We start from the raw sequence: 25215 nt of genomic DNA on the forward strand, positions 1-25215 counted from the left end.
AGATCAAAACTCCAGACATCCAGAGGCCCCCAGAACACAAGAGACCAAGGAAGACCAACAGAGGGGCAGCCGCGCCACTGTCCCAGTAAGAGCTGAGGAGAGTCCCAGATGAGGGCTCACTCAGCAGCAGAAGCCAGGGGGAGTTGCAGTGACACGCCCGTGAGCTCCGCCAGCAGCCAGCTGTGCCTGAGTGACCGAGCCCCAGGCCGAGAGGCCACTTCGGAGGCACCCCACCTCCGAAGTGGCCCGAGCGAGCCCCAGGCTCCAGGCCCCGATAAGTGGCCGCCAAGGAGTGAGCCGGTGTGTACCCGGACGCCCATCCCCAGACACAAAGAACCACCAACGCACTGACACCTGAGGGAGTCCGCCACTGGCAGGGGAAGTGGTGGTGGGTGGAGATAGGCCTCCAAACCTTGGAGGGCCTGAGATGTCTCCAGAGAGGTGGCGTCTGATACCCAACCTGACAGAAATACAGGCACACACATATACAAACATCCATTCCCACCCTCATGCTCTCATATGCACTCACTCCACACTCAACCAACGTGGAGACAGACATAAAGAGACGCTGTACACACAATCACACTCCCCAAGCGTACTCTACGAACCGGGTCTAGGTACCCTTGCCCCTGGAGGGGGGAACTGCACCCAGACCCAGGTGGTGTTACCTTTTTCCCTGCGGTGGGGAGAGGCAGACCGCCCCGACTCCGCAGCAGCAGGGAGGCCCCACACTCCAGACCGCAGTCGGACGGCCAACTCCTCCTCCTAGCCCCCCCGCTCCAGCAGGCCGCAGAGAACGGGGGTGAGAGAAGACTCCAAACCTCCCTCCACCCGCTCATTGTAATGTTGATGCATGTGTGTTCTAAGGTGCAATTAAAACCCAGGAGGGCATGGAGCTACCTGCCAGAGAGCAGCAGGTAAGCGCATGGTCCCTCCTGCTGGCCCTCAATGTCTACGTGTATTTAACCTTGAGAGGTGGGCAACGACGCCAGGGGTGGGGTGTACACCCTGATGGTACTTTGGATTCTGTGTATCGTGCCCACCCCCAAGATCCTATATGTATGTGTAATGAGAGTGTGAGTAATGTGAATGTCTAAGTTGTGGGATAAAATTGAGGCAGAGGCAGCCAGAAGGGGACGGGGGACGGGGGGGGGGGGGGGGGGGGGGGGGGGGTAGCCTCCTCTGCACCCTGGTGACATACCCCTACTCCAAGGCCCTGCATGTGTGGGTGGTTGTGGTGGAGCGGGAAGAGGGAGGCAGCTGGAGATGGGGAGGGAAGGAAGGGAGGGGCAGGTGACCCCTCCCTGGGGCCAGATCCCCCGCTGACCCCAGTAGGCACTCCCATACTCCGCGACCCGCCAGGGAAAGGGGGCCCAGGCCCATCCAGACCGGGGCCCAGTGCAGCAGCGCCCCCCGGCCCCACAGAGCCCGGGACAGTCCACCCAACCCCACCACAGAGAAAACTGCACCCACCCCACCATCCACTCATCTTCCAGACTACATGAGACAATAGACGCCCAGGCTGAGATCTTCCTCCACCTCTCCTGTATCTCCCCCTCCTGCAGAGAGTTCCTGAGGAGAGGAAAGCTCCTGCAAGGTGTGACAATCTCCCCCACCAGTTGAAGAGCCCCCCAGGTGGCTCGACGCACTGGCAGCACCCTGCGCCTGGGATGGGCCCCCATGCACCCACCCGCCCACAACCCCGGCAACACACCAAGTTGACTAGTTTTTGGTGTTTTTATAATAATGGTACTGTGTACGGATAAAGTGTGAAATATTTCAAAAATATTAAAATGTTAAAATGTATGTATATATTTATGTAATAAAAATGCTATACTACTTGTGGGGATAGGTTAATTGGATAATCCAAATTGCCACTAGGTGTGAATGTGCGAGTGAATGTGAGCGCGAATGGTTGTCTGTCCCTGTGTGTTGGCCCTGCGACAGACTGGCGACCTGTCCAGGGTGTACCCTGCCTCTCGCCCTACGACAGCTGGGATAGGCTCCAGCGCCCCCCGCGACCCTGAAAAGGATAAGCGGAAGCGAATGGATGGATGGATGAAATGCTATACTATAGAATATGGTGGAAGGTTAGGATTTGAATTCTTTATTCTTTATTGTCCCACAAGGGGAAATTAGTTTAGCAGCAGGATAAAAATAAACAGAACAATAATATAAAATAATAATGACAATTAATAGTGATAGAAAGTCCAAGGACAGTTATTGCCATGTAGGAGACAAGATGGAGTAAGGATAAAAGAAACCTGGAGTGTTTTAGTCTTCGTCGGAAGGCAGCAACTCAAACTCACTGTGAAGTGGATGGTTCAAACAGTTAATAATAGAATGAGCCTTTCTAAGCACATTTTTATTGTAGATGGACAAAAGTCCATCTTGCCAGCGCCCTGAAATTTTGCTAGCAGTTTTTACTATAAGTCCCAACCGATTCTTATTCTTACTGTCAGGTTACCAAACCAGGCAGCGATACAAAAGGACATCACAGATGGTGTATTATTATTATTATTATTATTATTATTATTATTATTATTATTATTATTTGTGGACTCATGTTCTAGTTTTGGGATTTTCTGGTTCTGGGGTTCTGGGTTGCTGCTCTCTCTGTTGGTCCCTGGTGTTAGTGTTTCCTCTGTCTCGTCAGGTCCAGCTGTGTCTCCCACCTGTGTGTGATTCCCCAGTGTCCCTCTGTGTGTATTTATGTTGTGTGAATTGGTGTGCTCGTTACTGGTCCGTCTGTGTTCGTCTCCTGAAGACTGTTTGTGAACCTCTCTGTGAATCCACTGTGTGCTCTCCCTGCTGTCCTCCCTTAGTGTTCAGGCCGTTCTATAGTTGAGTTTTTCCCAGAGATTAGATTAGATTATCCTTAGCTCTGTTTTTGCCATCCCTACTTTGTGTTCTGTCATTTATAATAAATCTCCCTCGCATCTCAGTAAATGCCTGCATTCGAGTCCTTTATCCCACACACCACAAGACTGCTGCCCCAGCCGTGACAGGTTTAGGAGCAGGGATAGCTCAGTAGGTAAAGTGGTCGCCCCATGATCGGAAGGTCGGCGGTTCGAATCCACTTAACGGCTACCCTGAGGTACCCCTGAGCAAGGTACCGTCCCTACACACTGCTCCCCGGGCGCCTGCTTAGTGGGCTGCCCACTGCTTCACTGAGTGAATGGGTCAAATGCAGAGAAAAACAAGTAATTTCCCCATGGGGATCAATAAAGTATCCATTATTATTATTATTATTATTATTTAGCCCCTAACAGCAGAAAGTATTTAAGGCTGCCAGTTGTCATTAGACAGAGTGATTGTTGTGCTGTGAGGAAGCTTGTTGTGCGAGTCATTGTCACAGCTGTAGAGCTATATGGGTAAATAAATGCCAGTTGTTTCCACCATCTTGTGTCTTGGTCTTCCTCATTGTAAATCCAGTTGCAAAAAGCCGCTCTGTCACAGGTGTCAATAAACTCAAGCGTCTCGAAGTGCTGGTCCTGTGCAGGAATGGTTCTGTCTGGGGGGGGGAAATACCAACGGCTGTGAAGCCGAATAGGGTAACCAGGGTACCACCAGCCACCTCAGTTTATACACCATGTAAAATTATCAGGCTGTTGTCTCCTCCCAGGCTCATTTTGGAAACTTTCCTATGGGTCGTATTTGAGGGCAGTTGGCATATTCTAGGTAGCTGGAGAAAAGCCAGATAAAATACAGCAATAAACTGGTGTTGAAGGGTCTTTTAGCATGACTGGAATTTTACTTTAACAGGCCAAAAATTGACAGGCATCCTGCTGAATTATATGTTACTCTCACATTTTAGAGACCAACCAGCTTTGTTACCTTTAACCTTCTGTTTAGACACAGAAGAGTTCACAAAAGCCATAAGCTAGAATCTTTAACAAGCCCATGTAAATGGGTTATATGCTGAAGACATGTTTTTCTATCACCAAGTCTCTGTTTGTGAAACAGGCTGCAAAAACACTAATGTTAAAAGGTCATTTGAAAGTCCATAAAATCCAGCATTATTGACAACCACTGATAGTCAGCTTTTGTTTTGAAGAACTTTTATTTTGAAAGTTTTCACACTTCTTGTAATGCTGTCAGTCATCAAAACATTCAATGTAGTACTGGTTGTAAGGCTGTGACAGTGATATTAATAAGATTAACAACAGCCGTGCTAAACTGGTTTAAAGCTGTTCCTTTAATGGTCCTGTTAAACAGGACACACTGACCCCCATATACCTCCACAGGATCAGCCATGATGAGTTTAAGACTTTGAAAGAGAAAGGATGATGTGACCATGTGGGTTGGATGGCTTGCTGTGGTGACTAGAAGTACGATAAGGATATGAGATGTTTAAAAAACCCCAAACATCATCAGGGAGGAACACAGAGAAAAAGGAGGGTGTAGGTAATATAGAGATAAGGATTTCACTCTTTACCAAAAGCTTACCAAGAGAAAACTATCTCACACTGAAAAACTTCTTTCACCATGAGGGACAAAAACTTTTCATGTACAAAATGCTAAAGTATCACATTTAAATTGTGTATTATATGGGTGTTGTCACAGTGTTAAGACAGCTTGTGGTTCTGATATTCAGCTGTAATGATATCAATGCTTATGTTTTATACCGATTCTTTAGGCTGTGCTTTTCTGGCATTCATGACAGAACTGTAAATCCTATTACATCTAACACTAGATGAAAGAGGTTTGTTTTGATGTATTTATTATGCATGTAGATGAAAAGGTTTTGTCATAGAGATTGAACGGACTCTGAGAGTTGAATACAGCTCACAAAAGTTTATTTACAAAGACCGGGTGATATATACAATGTGAGGGGCTAAGGCTTCCAGGGATCCACGGGGAGGAAGGAAGGCCACACCAGACTCAAACGCTGCAAACATGCTAGGGTCCTTTTCAGTCACTCCACACCACACAGGTCCAAGGAATCTATGTGCAGGAAACAGACAATTAGTACAACGCTAGGAAATCACATGAAACGCAAGAGCTGGATAAGCCAGTTACACTAACACAGGTTGCACAATGATTCAGTAGCAAGAAGCACCAAGCCACCGCCTTAAGTAGTGGCCCAGAGAGACAGGCTAATGAGCAGCAGGTGAGTCATTGATTGCAGGTGCGTGGGCCCAAGGCAGGAACCCATAACAAATTCCCCCCAGGCGGAAAAGAGGCAGGAAAGAAAGAGCGAGAGAGACAAAACAATAACAAAACATGTGGCTCCTGTGTGAACCAGCCAGGGAGACCCAGGGACCATGACAGGTTTGGGTATTAAACACATTGAAACAATTTTTTTCTGATTATTTTCCAGGTACAAAATTTACAGTGGGTGATGTCAGTACATTATGGATGCAAAATTCCACTGAAAAAATATAATTCTTCATAAAACTAAAGCTAATCTTGTGAAAAAAAACATAAAAGATACCAAAACACAGATTAAGTCAATAAAAATCCAAAGCCTTGTGCTCCATAAAAACTTTAAATTATGTTTCTACAATAAAATAAGCACTGTGTTTCCTTTGTTCTCTGTCGCGTCGTTAATGTCTACTCGCCCTCAGTCTACGCTCTGTGTTTCGGTCCCTGTTTATCTGCCTGTCAGTTTATATTTTCCCAGTATAGTTAGTCCTCTGTTCAATCTGCAACCTGCAAATAAAGCTGTTTACTTTGAGTTCAACTTTGCCTCACCGAATCCCGCATTTTGGGTCCTTCCTCCCTGCCTGCCTGCACACAGCCATGACAGCCCATAAAAATTATGAACAGAATCGGTGACAAAGGGCAGTCCCCCTTCTGAAAGATAGAAACCACCACCCCGGTCTGCCAATCCAGAGGTACGGCCCCTGATCTCCATGCAACATTGTAGAGGTGTGTCAACCAAGACAGCCCTACAACATCCAAAACCTTCAGGAACTCAAACGTCATCCACCCCAGGGGCCCTGCCACCAAGGAGTTGTTTAACAGCCTCAGTGGTGACCTCACAACCAGAGATAGAATAGTCGTCCCACTTGTCCCCAGAGGTGGCCTCCGCTCTTGGCTGAAAATGACTCCAATATTCATCAGTTTTACCAAGGCCAAGAGAATTACCAAATTTCCCCTTGTGTTACCAAATTTTTCCTTGTGGGACAATTAAAGGTTTATTCTATTCTATGCCATCCAGAGTAAGGTAGATACCATATTTCTAAGATTTTTAGGGTCAAATACAATAAAGTTTTATCTGAATTTAGAAGCAGAAAATTAGAGGTCACCCAGGTCTTTATGTCTTTAAGACATTCCTACAGTTTAACTAATTGGTGTGTGTTATCTGGCTTCATGGATAGATGGGTGGTGGGTGTCATCTGCATGTATGCTATGGCTTCTAATGATACTCCCTAAAGGAAGCATATATAACGTAAACACAGTTGATCCCATAGCACTGAACCCTGTGGAAGTCCATAATTAACCTTACTGTGTGAAGAGCACTCTTCTTTTACATGAACAAATTGGAGTGTATTAGTTAGATATAATTCAAATCACTGCACTGTAGCATCTTTCATACCTACAAGCATGCTCTAATGATTGTAATAAAATATTATGGTCAGCAGTATCGAACGCTGCACTAAGGTCTAGCAGGATAAGCACAGAGATGAGTCCACTGTCAGAGGCTGAAAGAGGATCATTTGTAACTTTCACTAAAGCTGTTTCTGTGCTGTGATGCTGTGGTGGGCTCTGAAATCTTCAAATAAGCCATTCCTCTGCAAATGATTAGTCGGCTTTTTTTTTTTTTTACACAATTATTCTTTCAAGAATTTTTGAGATAAAAGGAAGGTTGGAGATCGGCCTATAATTAGCTAAGACCGGTGGGTCTGGGGATGGGTTTTTAAGTATTGGTTTAATTAATGGTTTCATTTAATTACAGCTTAAAGACCTGTGCTACATAGCTAATTATTAGAGATAGGTCGATCATATTTAAGATAGAAACATTACATAACACAAATGTTGATGGTTTGGAGGATGTAATTACTGAAGTGAACTCAGTAATTAAACAATAGTAATACCATTGTTATAGTAAAGTAAATAACAATGGTATTGAAAGTAGCCGTACATAATGTTATATCTGTGAAATGATTCCAAGTATTTTTTTCACTAATGGTTAAAATTTTATTTGTTAAGAAATTCATGAAGTCATTACTAGTTAATGTTAAAGGGATGGTTGGCTCAACAGAGCTCTGACTTTTTGTCAGCCTGGCTACAGTGCTGAAGAGAAACCTGGGGTTGTTCTTATTTTCTTCCATCAGTGATGAATAGTAAGATGTTCTGGCTTTATGGAGGGCTTTTTTTTTATTTATAAAGCAGCAAACTATTTTCCCAGGCTTTCTTTTTCACTGGAGTTACATTATCCAGAGTCGTACATAGTGAACAAGTAGAATTATTAACAAGATAATCGACTGCTGTGCACAAATACTGTGGTACAGTGGTACAGTTTAAATACACAACTCACAATTAAAAACCGTCTTTCCAGTAGTGTACCTGGTTACACTGTATGAACAGAAGGGGGAGTAGGTTGACCGCGTTTTAGATACAGTATTGACGCTTCAGAGCTGGACTGGGAGCAGCCTGCTATCACAACCAGAGCCTGAAAGCTTGTTTCTGTTCCCTACAAGCCGAGCTACACCCATTAACAAGGGACTAGCGAGGCTTCGTTTGAAGTATTGGAAAGCTGTGAGTATCTGTTCCTATAATAAGATGTGCTTCTACTGAGAAGGCACATTTAGTGTTAAGGCAGCTGTGCTGAGACGGACAGGCAGTCAGTGGGGCTGACTGAATGATTTTCATAGGATCCCAGAGTGTTCCAGGATTTGCTTTACCAAAATGAGGGCAAAGAACTGAGGCTGTGACCTGAGCCAATTAGGCTAGTTAGCTAGCTAGACGCTAAATGAAAAGTGAAAAAAAAATACATAAAATATGTAACCTTGTGTTTTTGGCGCGTTCTCATTTGGAATAGCATAAAACAAGAGATTTTGATTATTAGGTAACATTACCTTCATTTACAAAGCAGTAGCTCGGCTAGCTAATGTAGCTGAGAAGCTATACTTATTTTAGCTCTGTCATGCTTTTGTCCCCGACTTCACGCTTAATGAGAAGTGCGGCTGACAAATACGCTTTGTTTACGTTAGTGGTTAAGTATTAGTGTCGATTTAACCGCAGAAGCCAAGTAGATAAAAGGGAGGCAACTTAAAACTCTTAAGCCATTTAGCGTTTTAGCATTCCTTAACCAGTGCATATAGGACCTAACGCTACTCTTAGTGCAGACGCTCTTCGTTTATTTTGGCTACAGATGACAGAAGGTAATAATCTGAGCGGACTGTTAAGGAAACCTTTACTGTTCTGGCAAATTGGTTATTTGATACTGTGTTGCTAAACATTATATGTAAATCTGTACAACACGTTACCACGGTAGTTTTGCTGTATAGATATAAATAGCTGTGATGTTTTCAGTGCTATTCTGTTACACCTTTGAGCATATGACTACTTCATAACTGACAGTTTAGGCTCTTGCCTGATGAGGTTTTTATAACAGCTGAATGACCTTTTTTGCTGGAAATCCGGACTTATCTTAGCAGGAGAAATCACTGACATAATTCACCTATTCCACAGTTAAAATAGTAGGAGGTTTTTTTTTATTTTTTGTAAATAAGAATCTCTGTGTATTACCCAGCAGTTTATAAGAACCAGGCTGAACCATGTGGATGTGCCTGCCTGGACTTTTCAGTTTGTGGCAGGACTTTACCTTATTTGTGAGGCTTACAAAAATGGTCTTGTCAAGCTTCTCCAGTGGGCTTCTTTAATGTAAGAATACTAGAAGTGTTCAGGGATGTAGGTCTGTTTTTTTTTGCAAGGTTGTCTACACATATGCTCTATGCAAACAATCAGGTTTGCTTAGACGTTTGATGCCAGCTTAAAAAAATGTTTTAGATCTGGTCTGTGCATTTTAATAGTTGTAAAATTATGTGTGTAATTACGGACATTTTTAACTATATGCAACAATACAGTGGTAAAAAATCCATTAAATAAGCAGGCAGAATCATGAAACAAAGCAGACAAAACATGTGGGACTACAAAACATATTCCAATACAGAAAGTGCTGCTAAACTGTTGAGGCTGAGAAGTGATATAAAAATGTAACTATGAGACAGTATAAATGTCTGTTGTCAGATTATGCCACCACTAGCAATAATAATAATAAGACATCCATCCATTCTGTTCCGTTTATCCTTGTCAGGGTCACGGGGGAGCTGGAGCCTATCCCAGTGTACACCCTGGACAGGTCACCAGTCCATTACAGGGCTAACACATAGAGGCACACAACCATTTGCACCTATGGGCAATTTAGATTTACCAGTTGACCTAACCCCTCTAACTGCACGTTGGTAACCACAGAAGGTCCTGGCTTCAATTCCACCAACAGGCCAGAGTCTTTCTGTGTGGAGTTTGCATGTTCTCCCACAGTCCGAAGACTTCAATAATACTGATAATAATTATTGTTTATATTATTTAATTGTGACATTAATGAGAAAAGGCAATTTTCTTAGCCTGTCTGACTGTTCTAGGTGTGTGAAAACATTAGGGAATCATTATTCTTTCATTATCGCTGTTACAGCCGCACACTGTCCTGCTTACCTTAATTTTTTATTCAGTTACAACCTTTTGGTCTGTGTGACCTTCGTCAGGTACAAAGAAACAGTGTTCATACACGTTTGCGCATATATACACATTGAGTAAGATTCAGCCAATTAGGGATTTCTGGCTATTAGGTAAATGGTAAAATGGTAAATGGACTGGTTCTTATATAGCGCTTTTCTACTCTTCTGAGCACTCAAAGCGCTTTACACAACTTGTGCATTCACCCATTCACACCCATTCGCACAAGCACATTTTTCTAGGTGCTAGGCATGTCACACCTGCATAACAGTCCACTCAGAATGTCAGTGCAGTCATCAACAAACCAAATAACGTTTAACATCGCCATCTGATCCGATAACCAGACAATTCATGTCTCTTATATATTCAGAAATTATCACTTAAATTCATAAATTGCCACAATTACAGAACTAGTTTACAACAAATATTCCTACTTTATGCACAAATCAGTGATGTATAATATTTTAAAATACCAACATCGCAATATATAACAGTCACATATACCACTAAATACACTCATGGACACGCGCTGGTGTGCATGGAGAGCAGTTACTGTAATATTTAGAAGTTTAACAGAAATTGTTCTCTCTGTCTCTCTCTTTTTTTAATTCTTAGCCTTTCCTCGCTGGATCATAGCAAACACACCTGACCTGAAGTCAGTTCAGCCGAAAAGGGAACACTAAGTTAATTTAGTGCCACAATGTTTAATCTAAAGAAAAAGGAGAAGGAGAAGAAGGAGAAAAAGGAGAGGATGTCTGCAGCAGAGCTGCGCAGTCTGGAGGAGATGAGCATGCGCCGTGGTTTCTTCAACCTGAAGAGGGAGTCGAAGCGGGAATCTAGGAACAAGCTTGAGATTTCCAACCCCATTCCCATCAAAGTGGCCAGCACCAGTGATCTCCCCCTCACTGACATTGAATTAGATGGCTTGAGTAACCGAAGCAGCATGATCCTGGATGACCAACTAAGCATTGCCAGCTCCAATGATGATCTGAAGGGTGAGGGTGGAGGAGGACAGGATGGACAACGCAGCTCAGTGCGAGATCGAGTTGCTCACTTTGGTTCACTTGCCAAGCAGAACTCTACACAGATGATGAAACGCTTCTCCTTTTCCCAGAGAAGCAAAGAGGAGAGCCCTTCAGAGGGATCCACCCCTTCAGGCCAGAATTCTGCTGCCCCATCCCCACAGGTGGAGAGTAAAGTTTTCAGCATGCTCCGCAAGCACAGCCTCAAGCAGCAGCCTGGAGCAGAAGCCCCCAAAAGAATCTGCATTCCCGAAGTGGTCGATAAAACCTTCCCTGCACAACTCCAGCTGCCAGCTGTGGTTGCTCCAAGTCCACCTGAAACCCGTGAACTGGAACTCCAGCGCCGTAACACTGGTGACTTTGGATTTTCTTTGCGTCGCACTACAATGCTGGACCGCAGCCCTGATGGAGGGGTGTACAGACGTGTGGTTCACTTTGCAGAGCCTGGTGCAGGCACTAAGGACCTGGCACTGGGCCTGGTGCCAGGCGATAGGCTGGTGGAGATAAATGGACGAAATGTGGAGAATAAGAGTCGAGACGAGATAGTGGAGATGATCCGTCAGTCAGGAGACACGGTGAGGCTGAAGGTGCAGCCAATACTGGAGTTAAGTGAGCTGAGTCGCTTCTGGCTGAGGAACACCGAGGGGCTGCGCAGGGAGGCCAGACTGGTAAGGACCTCTTCCACTTATATATTGCTTTGTTGGTGATCAGCAGTGGCATACAACCTTTTTGTCAGTTCTGCATATTTTGATTTTGAAAAGCCATGCACCTTTCAAACATGTAAAAAGTACAGAGTAATTGACTCTATTGCCGAGATGTACAATTTGGGTGTTCCTGTGCTTATATTATTCTTTATCAATTGCTCATTGTTTTCTAGTTTATAAGTTAATTGTTAGTAGAAGCCTGGAGATTAAAACTTTCTTTAAAACATACGTTTTGTGCTGCTGATTGAACATAGCAAAGATGACTTTTATTTTCCCTTTCATGGTTTGAAATTATATTTTTGTCCACTCATTTCAAACTCACTTAAAAGGCTCTAAACAGAATTTTCTTACTCTGCCTCTTTTTCTTGACTAAACCCTTTTTGATTTTATTATAATTACCTAACCCTTACCACACCCAAGTTAATAATATATATTTTTTTACAACAAGAATGTTCTGGACCTTTTTGTTTAGTTTGTTCTTCCTGCTTCTGTGTGAGGTTTCTTCTGCAGCCTCTAAACCCTTCTGATGACCTTCTGATCTTACATTTTCAGTCATTTTTGACTGCTGTCATCTGGCAAAGGCAGGTGAAAATGCTGACCTTAGTGGTGAGGGTGTAGCTAGATGATTGATGTATTTTTAGGTTTTAGCCTTTACAGAGCCCTTCCTCAGCAGCAGCTTGGCACAGACTTCCATTTCTGCAAAGTCAGCTTTTCCTTCATTTTTACCTGAAGTGCTGATACACTCAGCATAATGTGTGTTTACACAGCACTGAGTTCATCAGTACAACCACTGACTCGATATCGTACGGCTCAATAGCTTTTCGTTGACAGAATTACTGTTTTCATTTACTAATTCTTTCCTGTCACATTTACCAATTTAAACTACTGTCAACACTTCACAGATGTTTAACAGTATGTAGGTTGTAACGGTGATTCACTGGGCATAATTGTGTATTTTCTGTTAAGCTTTTAATTTGAAAATCCACCTCGTATGCTAATGGAAACTGAACGCAGTGTTAATGAAACTTGTATTGATGATTGCATGTTTAGCTGTCATAATGTACAAAACAACATTTTCAATAACCCGCTGAGTAGAATTGCAATGATTAGACAAGTAAAGATGGTAATATTTTGCTGATCCCCCCCCTTTGTTTGATTCTGCTTTATATTTGGATCCTTGAACAGTTGTAATACTTTGTAGCTGAAAATCTTACATTCAGTTTGCGCTAATTGTATAGATACCTGGCTTTAACAGCATCTGAGTTTACTCCAGCGGGCTCAGTGTCCCGATCAGGGCATAGTTGGCAGTATCAGAGGACTTTGTTTGGCTTTGGATCAAGAGTCCTTGTGACACAGTCAGGCTGAAAGAGACTCTGATCCCCTACTCCCACAATGGAATTCATCTCCTCTGGGATGCAGGGAGTGACTGTGCAGCCCATGCTGCCTTTTTCTAAACAGGAGACAGAGGCAGTGGCTAACTGAGGAGGTCTTTCTCTACAGTGGCTGTTTGTTAGGAAAATGCTGCTCTGAGTACTGGATAAGGACTTACTTGTGTCATGTGGGGAACTTCTAAAGTTTTCATGAAGCAAACAGGAAGTGTACACCGGAGGGAACTTTGTTTTAAGTGTATAGACAATCTTTGGTCAAGTACGCAAACATTCTGCACACCACAGAATGATCCGTTTTGTTGATTTTTTTTATGTATGTTAAACAGCAGGCCTCTCTGTGTCTCTTTGTTCACTTTAATTGATATCACCAACTTGGGTTAAACAAAGGCAAGCTGACAAAGGGCCCATCATTCAATCTTGATAAAGTGTTGCCAAGTCACACTCCCAATTCCAACAGCAGCTGCTGGCTTTTCTGCATATTTTAAACATATTTTTAAAGCTAAGGTGTGTTGGTGCAATGAGTCTTCAACACAAGTATGAACACATTAAGACTTGATCAGGACTTGGAAGCAGGCAGACAGGATGCACTATTGTTTTAGCTGTGACCAGCATAGACAGGATATTCTTAAAAAAGCACGGGGATATCTTCGGAAACGAAACAACACATAGTACAATCATAGCCATATGTTTAAACTAAGGCCAGACACAGTAGCTGGGTCAGCTGATGTCAAAGCTTCTGTCAGTTGTTTTTTCGAAATGAACTTTTCTGCTGGTCATTTTGAGCATTTACTGATATTACTAAAAAACCATCAAAGAAACATTAGTGGTGTCTTCGCTCTTATGTATTTACATTGCACTGGGAACACCAGTCCACAGAGAGAAACACTGACCAGCCTGGCTGACCCTTTGAAGGGCTGCTCTAATGGTTTCCAGTTGCTGCCATAATGGAAAGCCCCTAACATGACACAAAGTAAGCCTCTTATCCAATTATACTCTGAGCAGCATTTTCCTGCTCAGAAGCCAGAGCTTCTGTCTCTTACCATGTTGTGTCCTGATGACTCTATTACACACACAAGCATACAAAGCATGAAAACAGTGGCAGCCATGCCGCCACAGCTGGTAACAGCTAAGAAGTTTGGCACACTCATAGTGTCTTGACCTGCCAGTCGCCTGGTCAAGGATATCCTGCCTTATCATCCTTTTCGATCTAAAAGGGACTATCAAATTGTTATATTGATTGATTGTCAATTGTTATTGTCATGTTATATTCAGTAAGACTTGAAACAAGTGACTGAGTTAGTTCCCGTTCTACTAAACAAGGGGATGTCCTTTTAGTCTGTTTACTTCCCGCTGTTTTTCTCCCTATCTTTTTGAATTTTGTCTTTGATTGGATCTGGCTTTCAAATGTCTTTACTGGCTGTCTCTGTATTAGGGTTTCCTACTTTACTGATGGCTTTCTTTCTATGTTAAGGCTCATTAGGCGCTAAGATAGTGATGTTTTAATTGTATAGAGGGCGAAATAATTAATTGGTCTCTTGCTGAATTTGTAAGTTTGCCTTCTTTGAGAGTCAAAGTCAAAGTCAAAGTCAGCTTTATTGTCAATTCTGCCACATGTACAGGACATACAGAGAATAGAAACTACGTTACTCTCAATCCCTAGATAAAATAGCAAATGAACATTTAAATATAAGAGTGATTAAAAATGCAAGTAAAATAATTAAAAAGTAAAATTTAAATAAATAAATACAATACAATTTTTACATATAACAAGAAAGCTATACAATATACAATATAATGAGTAAATGACATTGAGTGCAAACCAGGCAGAGTAGTGCAAATGGAGATTTGGTAATGTACGGTAAGAGATAGTGTAACAACAAAGTCTTATGAGGTAGTGGCAGTCCAATGCTCCACAAAGTGACTGGTAACTGGTGCAGGCCAGTGAGTGAGTTAGAGAGTGTGTGTGTGTGTGTGACAGAGTTCAGTAGGACCGTGGAGGAGAGAGGGGAGAGGGGGCAGAATCGGGAGGGAGTTAAGCTTCCTGACAGCCTGATGGATGAAGCTGTCCTTCAGTCTGCTGGTCCTGGCCTGGAGACTCCGCAGTCTCCTCCCCGATGGCAGCAGCTTGAAGAAGCTTTGCATTGGGTGCGTGGGATCAGCCGCTATGCAAAGGGATTTTTTAGTGAGACGGGTGCTGTAAATGTCCTGGAGGGAGGGGAGAGCGACACCAATGATCCTCTCTGCAGCTCTCACTATGCGTTGGAGGGTTCTATGACAGGACGCATTGCAGGCTCCAAACCACACAGTGATGCAGCTCGACAGGATGCTCTCGATGGTGCCTCTGTAGAAAGTGTACATGATGGGGGCTGGTGCTCCTGCTCTTCTTAGTTTGCGGAGAAAGAAGAGACACTGCTGTGATTTCTTGGCCAGTGCTGTGGTGTTGTACGTCCAGGAGAGATCCTCTGTGATGTGCACACCCAAGAACTTGGTGCTGCTCACTCTCTCCACAGACGCTCCGTCAATGGTCAGAGGAGCATGTTGGGTGTGCATTCTCCTGAAGTCCACAACAATCTCCTTCGTCTTCTCCACATTCAGAGAGAGATTGTTGTCAGCACACCACGTGGCCAGGCGTCTCACCTCACTTCTGTAGTCGGTCTCATCCCTGTTGCTAATGAGACCCACCACTGTTGTGTCGTCCGCAAACTTGATGAAGAGGTTGGAGCTGTATGATGGAGTGCAGTCATGGGTCAGCAGAGTGAAGAGGAGGGGGCTCAGCACACATCCCTGCGGGGCCCCCGTGTTTAAAATGATGGTGCTGGATGTATTACTGCCGACCCGTACTGCTTGAGGTCTTCCGGTGAGGAAATCCAACAGCCAGTTGCACAGTGAGGTGTTGAGCCCCAGCTGGACCAGTTTTTGAGTGAGCTGTTGGGGGATTATGGTGTTGAATGCTGAACTGAAATCTATGAACAGCATTCGAACATATGAGTCATTTTTGTCCAGGTGTGTGAGTGCCGAGTGGAGTGCAGTGGAGATGGCATCATCGGTTGAGCGGTTGGGCCGATACGCAAACTGGAAGGGATCCAGGGAGGGGGGTAGGACAGTCTTGATGTGTTGCATGACTAGTCGTTCGAAGCACTTCATCAGGATGGGAGTAAGTGCAACAGGACGGTAGTCATTAAAGCAGGAGGGAGCAGAGCGTTCTCACTCCCGAGGCGTAACATGTGGACGTTTTGTCACGTCCCGCGGCGTTCCTGAGGAACGCGAAAGGAGACCTTCGGCGTTCTTATGGTACGCGGCGGGTTATGGCTGGAATCCAGTGCAATGACGCTCCCGCGGTAGTAGACGTTCCAGACCTGTATTCCAGCCCTAAACCTAACCTTATCCCTAGCCCTGACCATAACCTTATTCCTGACCTTAACCAGGACTTTAATGATGTTAAATAGCGTGTTTCTAAGCGATTTGAAGAAAAAGAGCGAACATGTGTAGGTTCAGTCCAGACGGTTCTCATATTTCCTCTTTTTCCGAGGTCGTCATTTAGGAACGTGGTGGGTAGCCGAAAACGTAATATGGTGACGATTTGTCACCTAGCGTAAAATGTTACGCTTTGGGAGTGAGAACGGGTTGGAGGGAGATGACTTTTTTGGAACCGGAATGATTGTGGTGGCTTTAAAACATGTGGGGACGACAGCCTGGATGAGTGATATGTTGAAGATGTCTGTGAAGACATCAGTGAGTTCCACTGCACAGTCTCTCAGTACACGACCAGGAATGTTGTCAGGACCCGGAGCTTTACGTGCATTGATCCTGCTGAGGGATCTCCTCACGCTGTCCGGGGACAGAGTCATCACCTGGTCACCAGGAGGGGGTGGGGTCTTCTGTGTGAGAACTGAACAGTGTCTCTCCACCTAGTCACATTTTGCTTGTGCATCAAATACAATGCAAAGCGTTAAGGTAATTTATTTATTTTATGATTATTTTATAATGTGTGTGGTCATCGCTATAGCAATGTGGCTGAGCATCTTGTGACCTGATTAGCGTTAGATACGAACGCTACAACAAAGGTGGACGTTGGGGTGTGGATATATCTGCTGCTTGGTCTGTGGCTTTTCGTCAGAGTCACGGGCCACTGTGTTGGGTTTTTTTTTTTTTTTTGAAGCTTTTCTATCGTTGCTGGGTTTCAAAAATGGTGGTTTTAATTTTTTCACTTTGGAACCATGGCCGAGCAAGTAGTATTTCAGTACCAGGTACTATGCCTAATGGAAAACCTTTAAAACCGTTGCAAGTCGATCTGAGTAGGTACTAGTGGAAAAGGGACTTATCTGTCACTCCTAAGGCATACCTGACCATTGTCTCGATGTCCACATACATGTCCTGCACCACCCTCACATACTTCTGTACCACATCTAGTTTCCTGATACAGTACCAAAGTTCTTCTCTTGGCTTACTCGGTCACCCTGACCTGCTGCCCATCAAGCTAAAAAGCATCCTTTCTTCTTTGTCAGTGTCCAGCCTCTCATACAACTCAGTAGAGCAGGGCGATATGACCAAAAATGTCTATCACGATATACATTTGAAAATCTGCGATAACGACACAACTGACGATATAATTGACACTAGACAAAATACTTTACAACTCTACAACTTTATTAGTGCAAAAAACAACAACAACCCATCAATGTATTTTGCACTTACACAAGCAGCTTTTTATGTGCATTAAAGTTATATAAAAATTTGCAGTGCAAATGCAAATCCTTGCTGACAGTTTAACCAAAAGGCATTTCCAGTGGAAATTGGCCGACATATCCTCAGCATAACCATGTATAATATCCACAAAACTTAAAAAGAGGTTATACAAACACTTATGTTGAAGCACAGTACGTATCACTCCGAGGCTCCTGCCTACGATAGCCGTAACGCTCCGACAGTCCATCAAGTGGTGCGGCTTCGTAGCTTAGCAAAGTCGTACTGAAACATTTGACAGATTTTCGAGCGCCGTGTACATAAAATCGTTTCGAGGTCAGTAAACACAACCAGAGTTCATACATAAGGCACACGGGATTATAAGGGGCACTGTCGATTTTCTGAAAAATCAAAGGATTGATTTTAAGTGTGCCGTATTTTCCAAACAACACGGTAATAATGACGGCCCGCTAGCATGCTCTACCAAAAATAGTGCTTTGTTGTATATCTGACGGACGAAAGCCAAACCAGTTCCACACCACTGAAGTTGCAGCATTTTTACAAACCAGTTCTGGTTCATCTGTTTCATTCAACGATCCACTTTCGCTCTTCTCATTCTTCGTCGCAGCCATGTGCGTATGTAAACAAAGGCACTGGCGCATGTGCGTTTTACCCATATTCTATCGCGATATGTCATTTTCCTATCGTTGCCCAACATTACACCGGTATTACCGTAAACGGTATGATATAGCCCAGCCCTACAACTCAGTATAAGCCTTTTCTTTTCCCTTGTTCGCCTTTTTTCAAACAACTTGCCTCATTCATAATGCATGACACAAAGCCCCACATTTTTAAGTCGCAATTTAATATTTTTTTTTTAGATGTTATTATTTGATATCTTAATAATATGCAAACATCTTTTACATTAACATGTCTTCATATCATATTTAACAGAGGTCCCGCACATTAAAGCGGGATGATTCGTTATGGAATAATGTGCTTAAGGCATTATTATATTACATTAGTTTACAATGAAATGTAACTGAACTACAGAGAGACACTTGATAAAATTAGCACATCCTCTCAGTCAGCTGAAGAAAAGTGAATGTTGGCCTATGACACTGTTAAGACACAATGACGTCTGTGGTGTTCTATTATAAACACGTATGAAAACAGTGATATGTCAAGTTTTTGTCTTGGATGAGTTCCTTAGTTCCATGTTGCGCTCCTCATTTTTCCATCTCAAATCCATATTCCCCCTAAAAAGTGTTCAAGTAGTGTTATTATTGATGTAAGCATATATTAAGTAGAAAGAATGCCTTAACTTGTCATGTAATTGCCATTGCCAAGAAGCTTACATCTTTAGTATTTGGCACACTTTTGCATAATTATCTCAGCTATTTACAGCCACACCCTGTTAAGTAGGATAACATGCAGCATGGAAATGTTTAAGTAAACCTGCTAACTAGTAAATATTATTCACATAAGATTTTAACAGCAGGAATAAAAACTGAAAAGGTCTGAAATAAGAGGGCTGGGTGGAGCGTGAGAGAGACTGGAGGCTAAAGTAGTAAGAAGCCGTCTTTTCTTGTCTTAACAGGCTGCCTAAAAGCAACGGAAAGCACGTCTTCCCTTTAGGTCTCACTTTGGTATTTGTGGAATCTGTTTTCGAACAAATAGGCCACTTCCTGACCCTATCCTCCCGAGAATCTCTTGTGGAGGAAGAGGAATGAGTTTTTGAGGATCAGGGTTGATGGAGGAGGGAAGGAACTTGATGGGTTCATATGGCTTAGAAAACATCTTGGAAAACAGTTTGCTGTATGGTTTTCTGTATGGTAAACTGTTTTCTATGATGGTTTTACACGCTGTATTTAAAAAAACTTTTTTCGCACGTTGTTATTCAGCATGATCTAAACATCTGGAATCCAGAATAATGGACTCGGGATCATTGACTAAGACTGTGTTAAAGCTGACAGTAGTTCTGTACAAACACAGTGTCCTAATTAATGCTTTCATAAATGGAAGTGTTAATCATTTGTTTTCATCAATAAACAAAATGCAGTGACTGAACAAAAGAGAAATCTAAATCAAATCAATATTTGGTGTGACCACCTTTGCCTTCAAAACAGCATCGCATCAGTTCTTCTAGGTACACTTGTACACAGTTTTTGAAGGAACTTGGCTGGTAGGTTGTTAACAGCTTGGAGAACTAAGCATAGATCCTCTGTGTATGCTGGCTTCCTCACATCCTTCTGTCTCTTCATGCAGACAGTCTTGATTATGTTGAGATCAGGGCTCTGTGGGGCCATGCCATCACTTACAGTACTTCTTGTTGTTCTTTTCGCTGAAGATAGTTCTTAATGACTTTGGCTGTGTGTTTGGGGTTGTTGTCCTGCTGCAGAATACACTTGGGGGCAATAAATAATCATTTATATTTCTGAAAGCATTCTTTTCTTATAGCATTTTTTTCACATCTGCCTAAAACTTTTGCACAGTACTGTACATGCATGTATACATAAAAAAAATATATACTGCAGTTGCTCTTGAAGATAAAAAGCTAATCACACCAAAGGAAATAAAATGTTCTTTGTGTACTTCTAGGCAGAGCAAAAAATGAAGATGTATCAAAAGCTTTTAGCCATGTACATCACATCAAGTCATGGCTAACAAGCAGTGGACAGAGTGTTTTCAGATACAACTACTATGGCATTAACCAGCCATAAAACCACGGACGGGTGCTGCTACAAGATCGTTATTATCTTGTCTAGACATCATACCTAACTATTAAAAACGAGGCCGTGTGTAAGAGCCATCAGAAATTCGGATTGTGTATAACCCGGAAACTGGTATGAATTAATCCAACTACACATAAATGGATGGGCATTTCTCTTTCAAAAGAGCTAATGCTAATAACACCACATACAAAGATGTTGCAACATCAATAAATAGGTCTTTTAACGTTTCAACATTCAACTGATGAGGACTGACAAGCCAGTAGACTGGAATGCCGTAGGACAAGTTTTAAGTTTTGTGATAAGTGATGGTTGGAGCACACATTTAATGGCGGTGCATAACTTTACATCAGTGTGTCACAGTTGCCTTTACTTAACATTATTGGTAATTACCTGAATATTTTTGTTTCTGTAATGGTTGCACTACGTGCATATGCTCCTTAATTGGAATAATGCTAAAATGTAACTATTGTTGTTATCCATAATTTTTTAAAATGTACTGCTTGCCAAAAAAAATAAGACAAATTGAAAAGCACATTATTATTTTCTTAATAACGACGCCAAATTGCATTTATTTAGTTGCATTCTTGAATAGAAAAATTTATTTTAGTGGTTGAATATGATATTTTATTAAATTCTTAATTCATACATTTTTTAAATTAATATTCTGACATTGGTTCTTGAAAAGGATTATATAAATATGTCTGTATAGGTTCTCAGTCATCCAGGTCATGGTAGTTTAAGGAACTTGGACTATGGAAATAATATTTTTTCTTTATTTACTTACTTTTGACTTCACAAAGTCAAGTCTAGTGTGCTGGTTCAAATTTAGGTATAAAAACGTGAATTCAGTTTGAAATGCGGCATTTCTGTTCAAAATGGTGAAAAAGGGAGGAGTCTGTGTTAAAGCACTTGTAGATGTTCGAGGGTTCTCACAGTTTGATCAAGTATGCTTTGGAGTGGATTGCCAAGACTGATACTTGCGGTAAGGAAGAGGCAGAAAGCCGACTGAAGCAGATATCTGGCACCTCAAGATTTTAAGTACTAGAGCCAGAGCTCCATCTCAGATAAATACGTCTAGATCAGGTAAATGGACTGCTTCTTTTATACCACTTTTCTACTTGACCCTACTTAGCTTGTGAGCTCAGACAAGTTCGTGGTCAGGGTGCTATGGCCATAATCAGGGTCTGAGAAGATCTCAAGAATGAATAAGCACATGACTGAATGAACAAGGCTTTAATGTAAAAATGGCTTATAAGAAGTCATTATTAAGCCCTGTTTGTACCTAGAAATGCCTGAGATTTGCTAGGGAGCATAAAAACATAACTGTAGACTACTGGAAGAAGGTACTCTGAATAGACGAGTCCACGTTTAAAGTGTGTTTCAGCATCATCCTGTTTATGTCTGCAGAAAAGCTGGCAAACATTTTGATGCTATAAGCAGTTCACCCAGATTGAAATCTCATGATCATCCTCACGCCACAAATCAAGATCTTGCATGAAGCTTCAGAATGAGGTAAATTGGAAGAAAAACTGTCAGTCAAAACAGAATTCAATGATTTGTAAGTCATTGAAAGCCTATATTTAATTTAAAGTACTGAAAATACAAGAGATTAAATGATAAATAAATAAACAAACTATGCCAGCAATGTATTTGAAAAAATCTGGGAGACTGGCATGCTTTTGGCTATGCTCGTCTCACTAATAACAAATGTTCAATTCTTGTAGAAGTAAACAAGGGCTTAAATACTTACTTTGCTTTCCCTGAGTAAGCCTTAATATGGACTACAGCAACAAAAAAAAGTATATGGCCTCAGCCTACAGAAAGGCCTTGGCCTTGGTGAAGTTGAACTTCTTGCTGTGAGGCGAGGGTGCACACCACCACACCACCATGTTGCCAAGTTCTGCATTTATAACATATTATTTTAAATATTCCTTGCATAAAGTATCAATAAGAGTATTTATTCTGCACGATGTGAATCCTCATCATTGAAATATTGACAACTGGCCTGTAGGTGTAAATAGACAGTGGAGTCCTGGCCTGACAAGTTAGCTCTTTTGTGTTGTGCCATCAGCTTAGTCAGAGGTTTTGTAGTTTCCCGGATGTATATATCATGTCATTCCTCCTGGCACTTAACAGCATGGACTATATTACTCTGTTTGTCCCAGGGGACCAGATCCTTCGGGTGGACCATGTTTGGGTTTGAAAGCTACAGAGACGTGGTGTTTGGAGAAAATTTGCGAGTTAGCGTGGACCCCGTGCGTGAGGCTGCACGGTGCTAACACGTTTACGAGCTAACCGCACTAATGTGTTGATGCCGTGCAGCCCCACGCATGGGCAATCCGTGCTAATGTGTTAACGAGCTAACCGCACTAACGCGTTGAGGCCGTGCAGCCCCACGCATGGGGTAATCTGTGCTAGCGTGTTAACGAGCTAACCGCACTAAGGTGTTGATGCTGAGCAGCCACATGCACTGGCAATCTGCATTAATGCGGTTGTAACGTTAACGTCATTTTAACAAGATTAATGCTGGCAGCACTAATTTTTAGACATAAGTTGTAACGGCCGCCATTTTCTTTGTGAGTGTTTATTACATTGCGTGCTGCGGGGAAAAGCCTGTTCTAACGTTTAGAACAGCCTGTTTTAAGGTTTATTTTGAGGACCTGATGGCTGTTTATTGCTTCTCATCCGTAAACTCCATACTCTATTGTGTGATTCTTGCATAGGTGGTAGAAGAGGTTTGCCGTGTTTGAGTCTGAGGTGGGGACTGGTTTGCGACATAATTTGCATAGCACAGTTTTGTGGTCCGTGTCAGACTTTTCGTAGCCAAACCATGTCCATGCTACAGAGGTAGCCCGTCGTTTAGGAATAAGGTCCTCGATTTGTTTTGATTGGTCCTTCTGTTTTTAGCTATCTGGTTCTGCCTCATCTTCACTGGATTTGCTGGTATTATCTGTGCCCCAGTAAAAAGATATTGGCGTTAACAGTGTATTTTGCGACAAAACGAAACAAAAGATGGCGTATAATTTGAAATGATAAATGTTTTCATTTCATTATCCTATATATTTTGTCATATCGAACAGCCCTAATAATTGGTCATCTGGTAACTTCCCTACCACCCAGAGCCTGTCCCAACTCCTCTTTGAACTCTGCATAACATTTTTCCTTTTTCAACTTCTACCAAGAACCAGATCTATTCCCTGGATGAAAAAAGTCCAAACATGCTCCAGACTTGCTGTGGAGATATTGTTAATGCTAATATTGTTGTGCTAAAATAAATACCACATTTCTGAGGAAGCCAGTTACCTAGCTCTCAGCAGGTAAGAAATGTGTGTAAGAGTTAAAGAAAAGTGGCGGATTAGCACACCGCCAGAGCCCATGTCTTGGTTTGATACCACAGTTTGTTTTGGTCTGTCTCTGTTAGTGCTGCTGCTGCCTGAAAACCACACCGTCAGCACTCTCCTTTTTCTACACACTAAGCACAGTGACACAGCAGCATGGTCAAAACATGCTGTCTCCGTTGAAACACTTGGATGTTTCCCTGTCAACGCTATTATTGTTCACTAAAACTAAAAGAAAATCTAAACAAAAACTAAACTTTAAAAAGAAATTAAAACTGAAATGATTTTGTGGACTTGGAAACAAGCTAAAGTAAAACACAAATATATAGGAAATATCCCCAGTCTTAGTGTGTATCACCACTACTTTGATGAGGATCTATGCTCTCTATACAATAATACTTAATTAAAAGTAACACTCTAACTGAATGTGTTCTTTTTATTTAAGGAATCCCGCTGACTTAAGTAATTACACTGGGTCCTGTGGTTGGGGTTGTTGTTGGTATGTTGAGCTGGCAGTGGGAGAGATCCAGCTCTGTGTGTAATGTAACAGCAAACGTGTGTGTAAATAATGGATGCAAAGCATGTTCATGCCATCGGGGTCTGCTGTGGTCATTCACATGAGACTTTTCCATTTTATCTTGTGCAGCAACTAGCAGGTCAAGCCAACCAAAGTATATATCATTGTGATCATTAGCTCTGATGAGTCATTTAGTTATTTTGTTCTTGACAGCAGACACTTCCTGTATGAAACCCCCCAAAATGCAAGAGTAGGAATTCATTGCAACAAATGTAAGCATGCTCCTTGTTTTTTGGGTCTTATACTGTCTTGTGGTATTTGAGATATAGAACTCACCAAGGCACTGGTGCCACATAGATTGCAATGAATTGCACTCCATTCTGTGTGGCAGGGGTGTTTCAAACATAAGTGATTTCATGGTTTGGCTACTAAGCTGTTGTTCAGTAGAAGATGTGGTCAGAGTGAATCAGTCACATTAATCACTTTCATTTACCTCTAAGCACATGCTCTGGCTCATACTTTTGGATTCAAGTGGAGCTCCAGTTTTTCACCTAGTGCCAGGTTAAATTATGGTCTCGGGGCCCCATTTAAAAAATAAAATAAAAAGAAAGAAAAGTTTATTATAAATATATGCACACTTAAAAAGACCACATTTGTGCCACTCAATGAAAACTGCTTTTCAGTTTTTGTTTGACCAAATGGGCAGAGTGCCTCTGTGTTTTATCTATAATTTCCTCTCCTGACCTAAGCCCCGAGATTTCTGCCAGCCCAACACAGCAGACAGTGGATTAGCCTGATTGTACACTACGGTATTCAGTCATAAGTTATGGTGTGTGTGTGTGTGTGTTCACCTAACTAATGGCTTGCATATAGCAATCTAGTAATTTACAGATATTGTATTTACTTTTAACTATGCAAAAGACTACTGAAATATCATGTGAAATATGTTGGTTGAGTTTGAGCTTTAAGTCATATAAAATCTATCCCACCTCTCTTTTTTCTGTAAGAGTCAGTCATCCTTGAAATGCATCTAGGAAACCTTAGGGGAGGTGATTATGTAATTTAGGTTTTAGGGTTGCACATATAGAAACTTTTTTTTAAATTTATTCTTGTACCTGTACTCTACTGTGATTTTTATCCC

The 25215-nt window shown here is 42.2% G+C and overlaps 1 protein-coding gene across 2 annotated transcripts in view; it reads left to right on the forward strand.

Annotated features, from left to right (window-relative positions):
- Positions 1-7578: 7578 nt before the first annotated feature.
- myo18ab (myosin XVIIIA b) overlaps positions 7579-25215 on the forward strand; it is a 128332-nt gene continuing 110695 nt past the window's right edge. For both annotated transcript variants that reach the window (XM_080888696.1, XM_080888700.1), the window contains exons 1-2: positions 7579-7707; positions 10303-11377. In XM_080888696.1, coding sequence (XP_080744822.1) covers positions 10388-11377 — 990 coding nt within the window. In that variant the 5' untranslated portion in view covers positions 7579-7707; positions 10303-10387. The remainder of the gene's footprint in view (positions 7708-10302; positions 11378-25215) is intronic.

This window comes from Rhamphochromis sp. 'chilingali' (assembly GCF_963969265.1).
Source record: "Rhamphochromis sp. 'chilingali' genome assembly, chromosome: 8".
Taxonomy (NCBI): Eukaryota; Metazoa; Chordata; class Actinopteri; order Cichliformes; family Cichlidae; genus Rhamphochromis; species Rhamphochromis sp. 'chilingali'.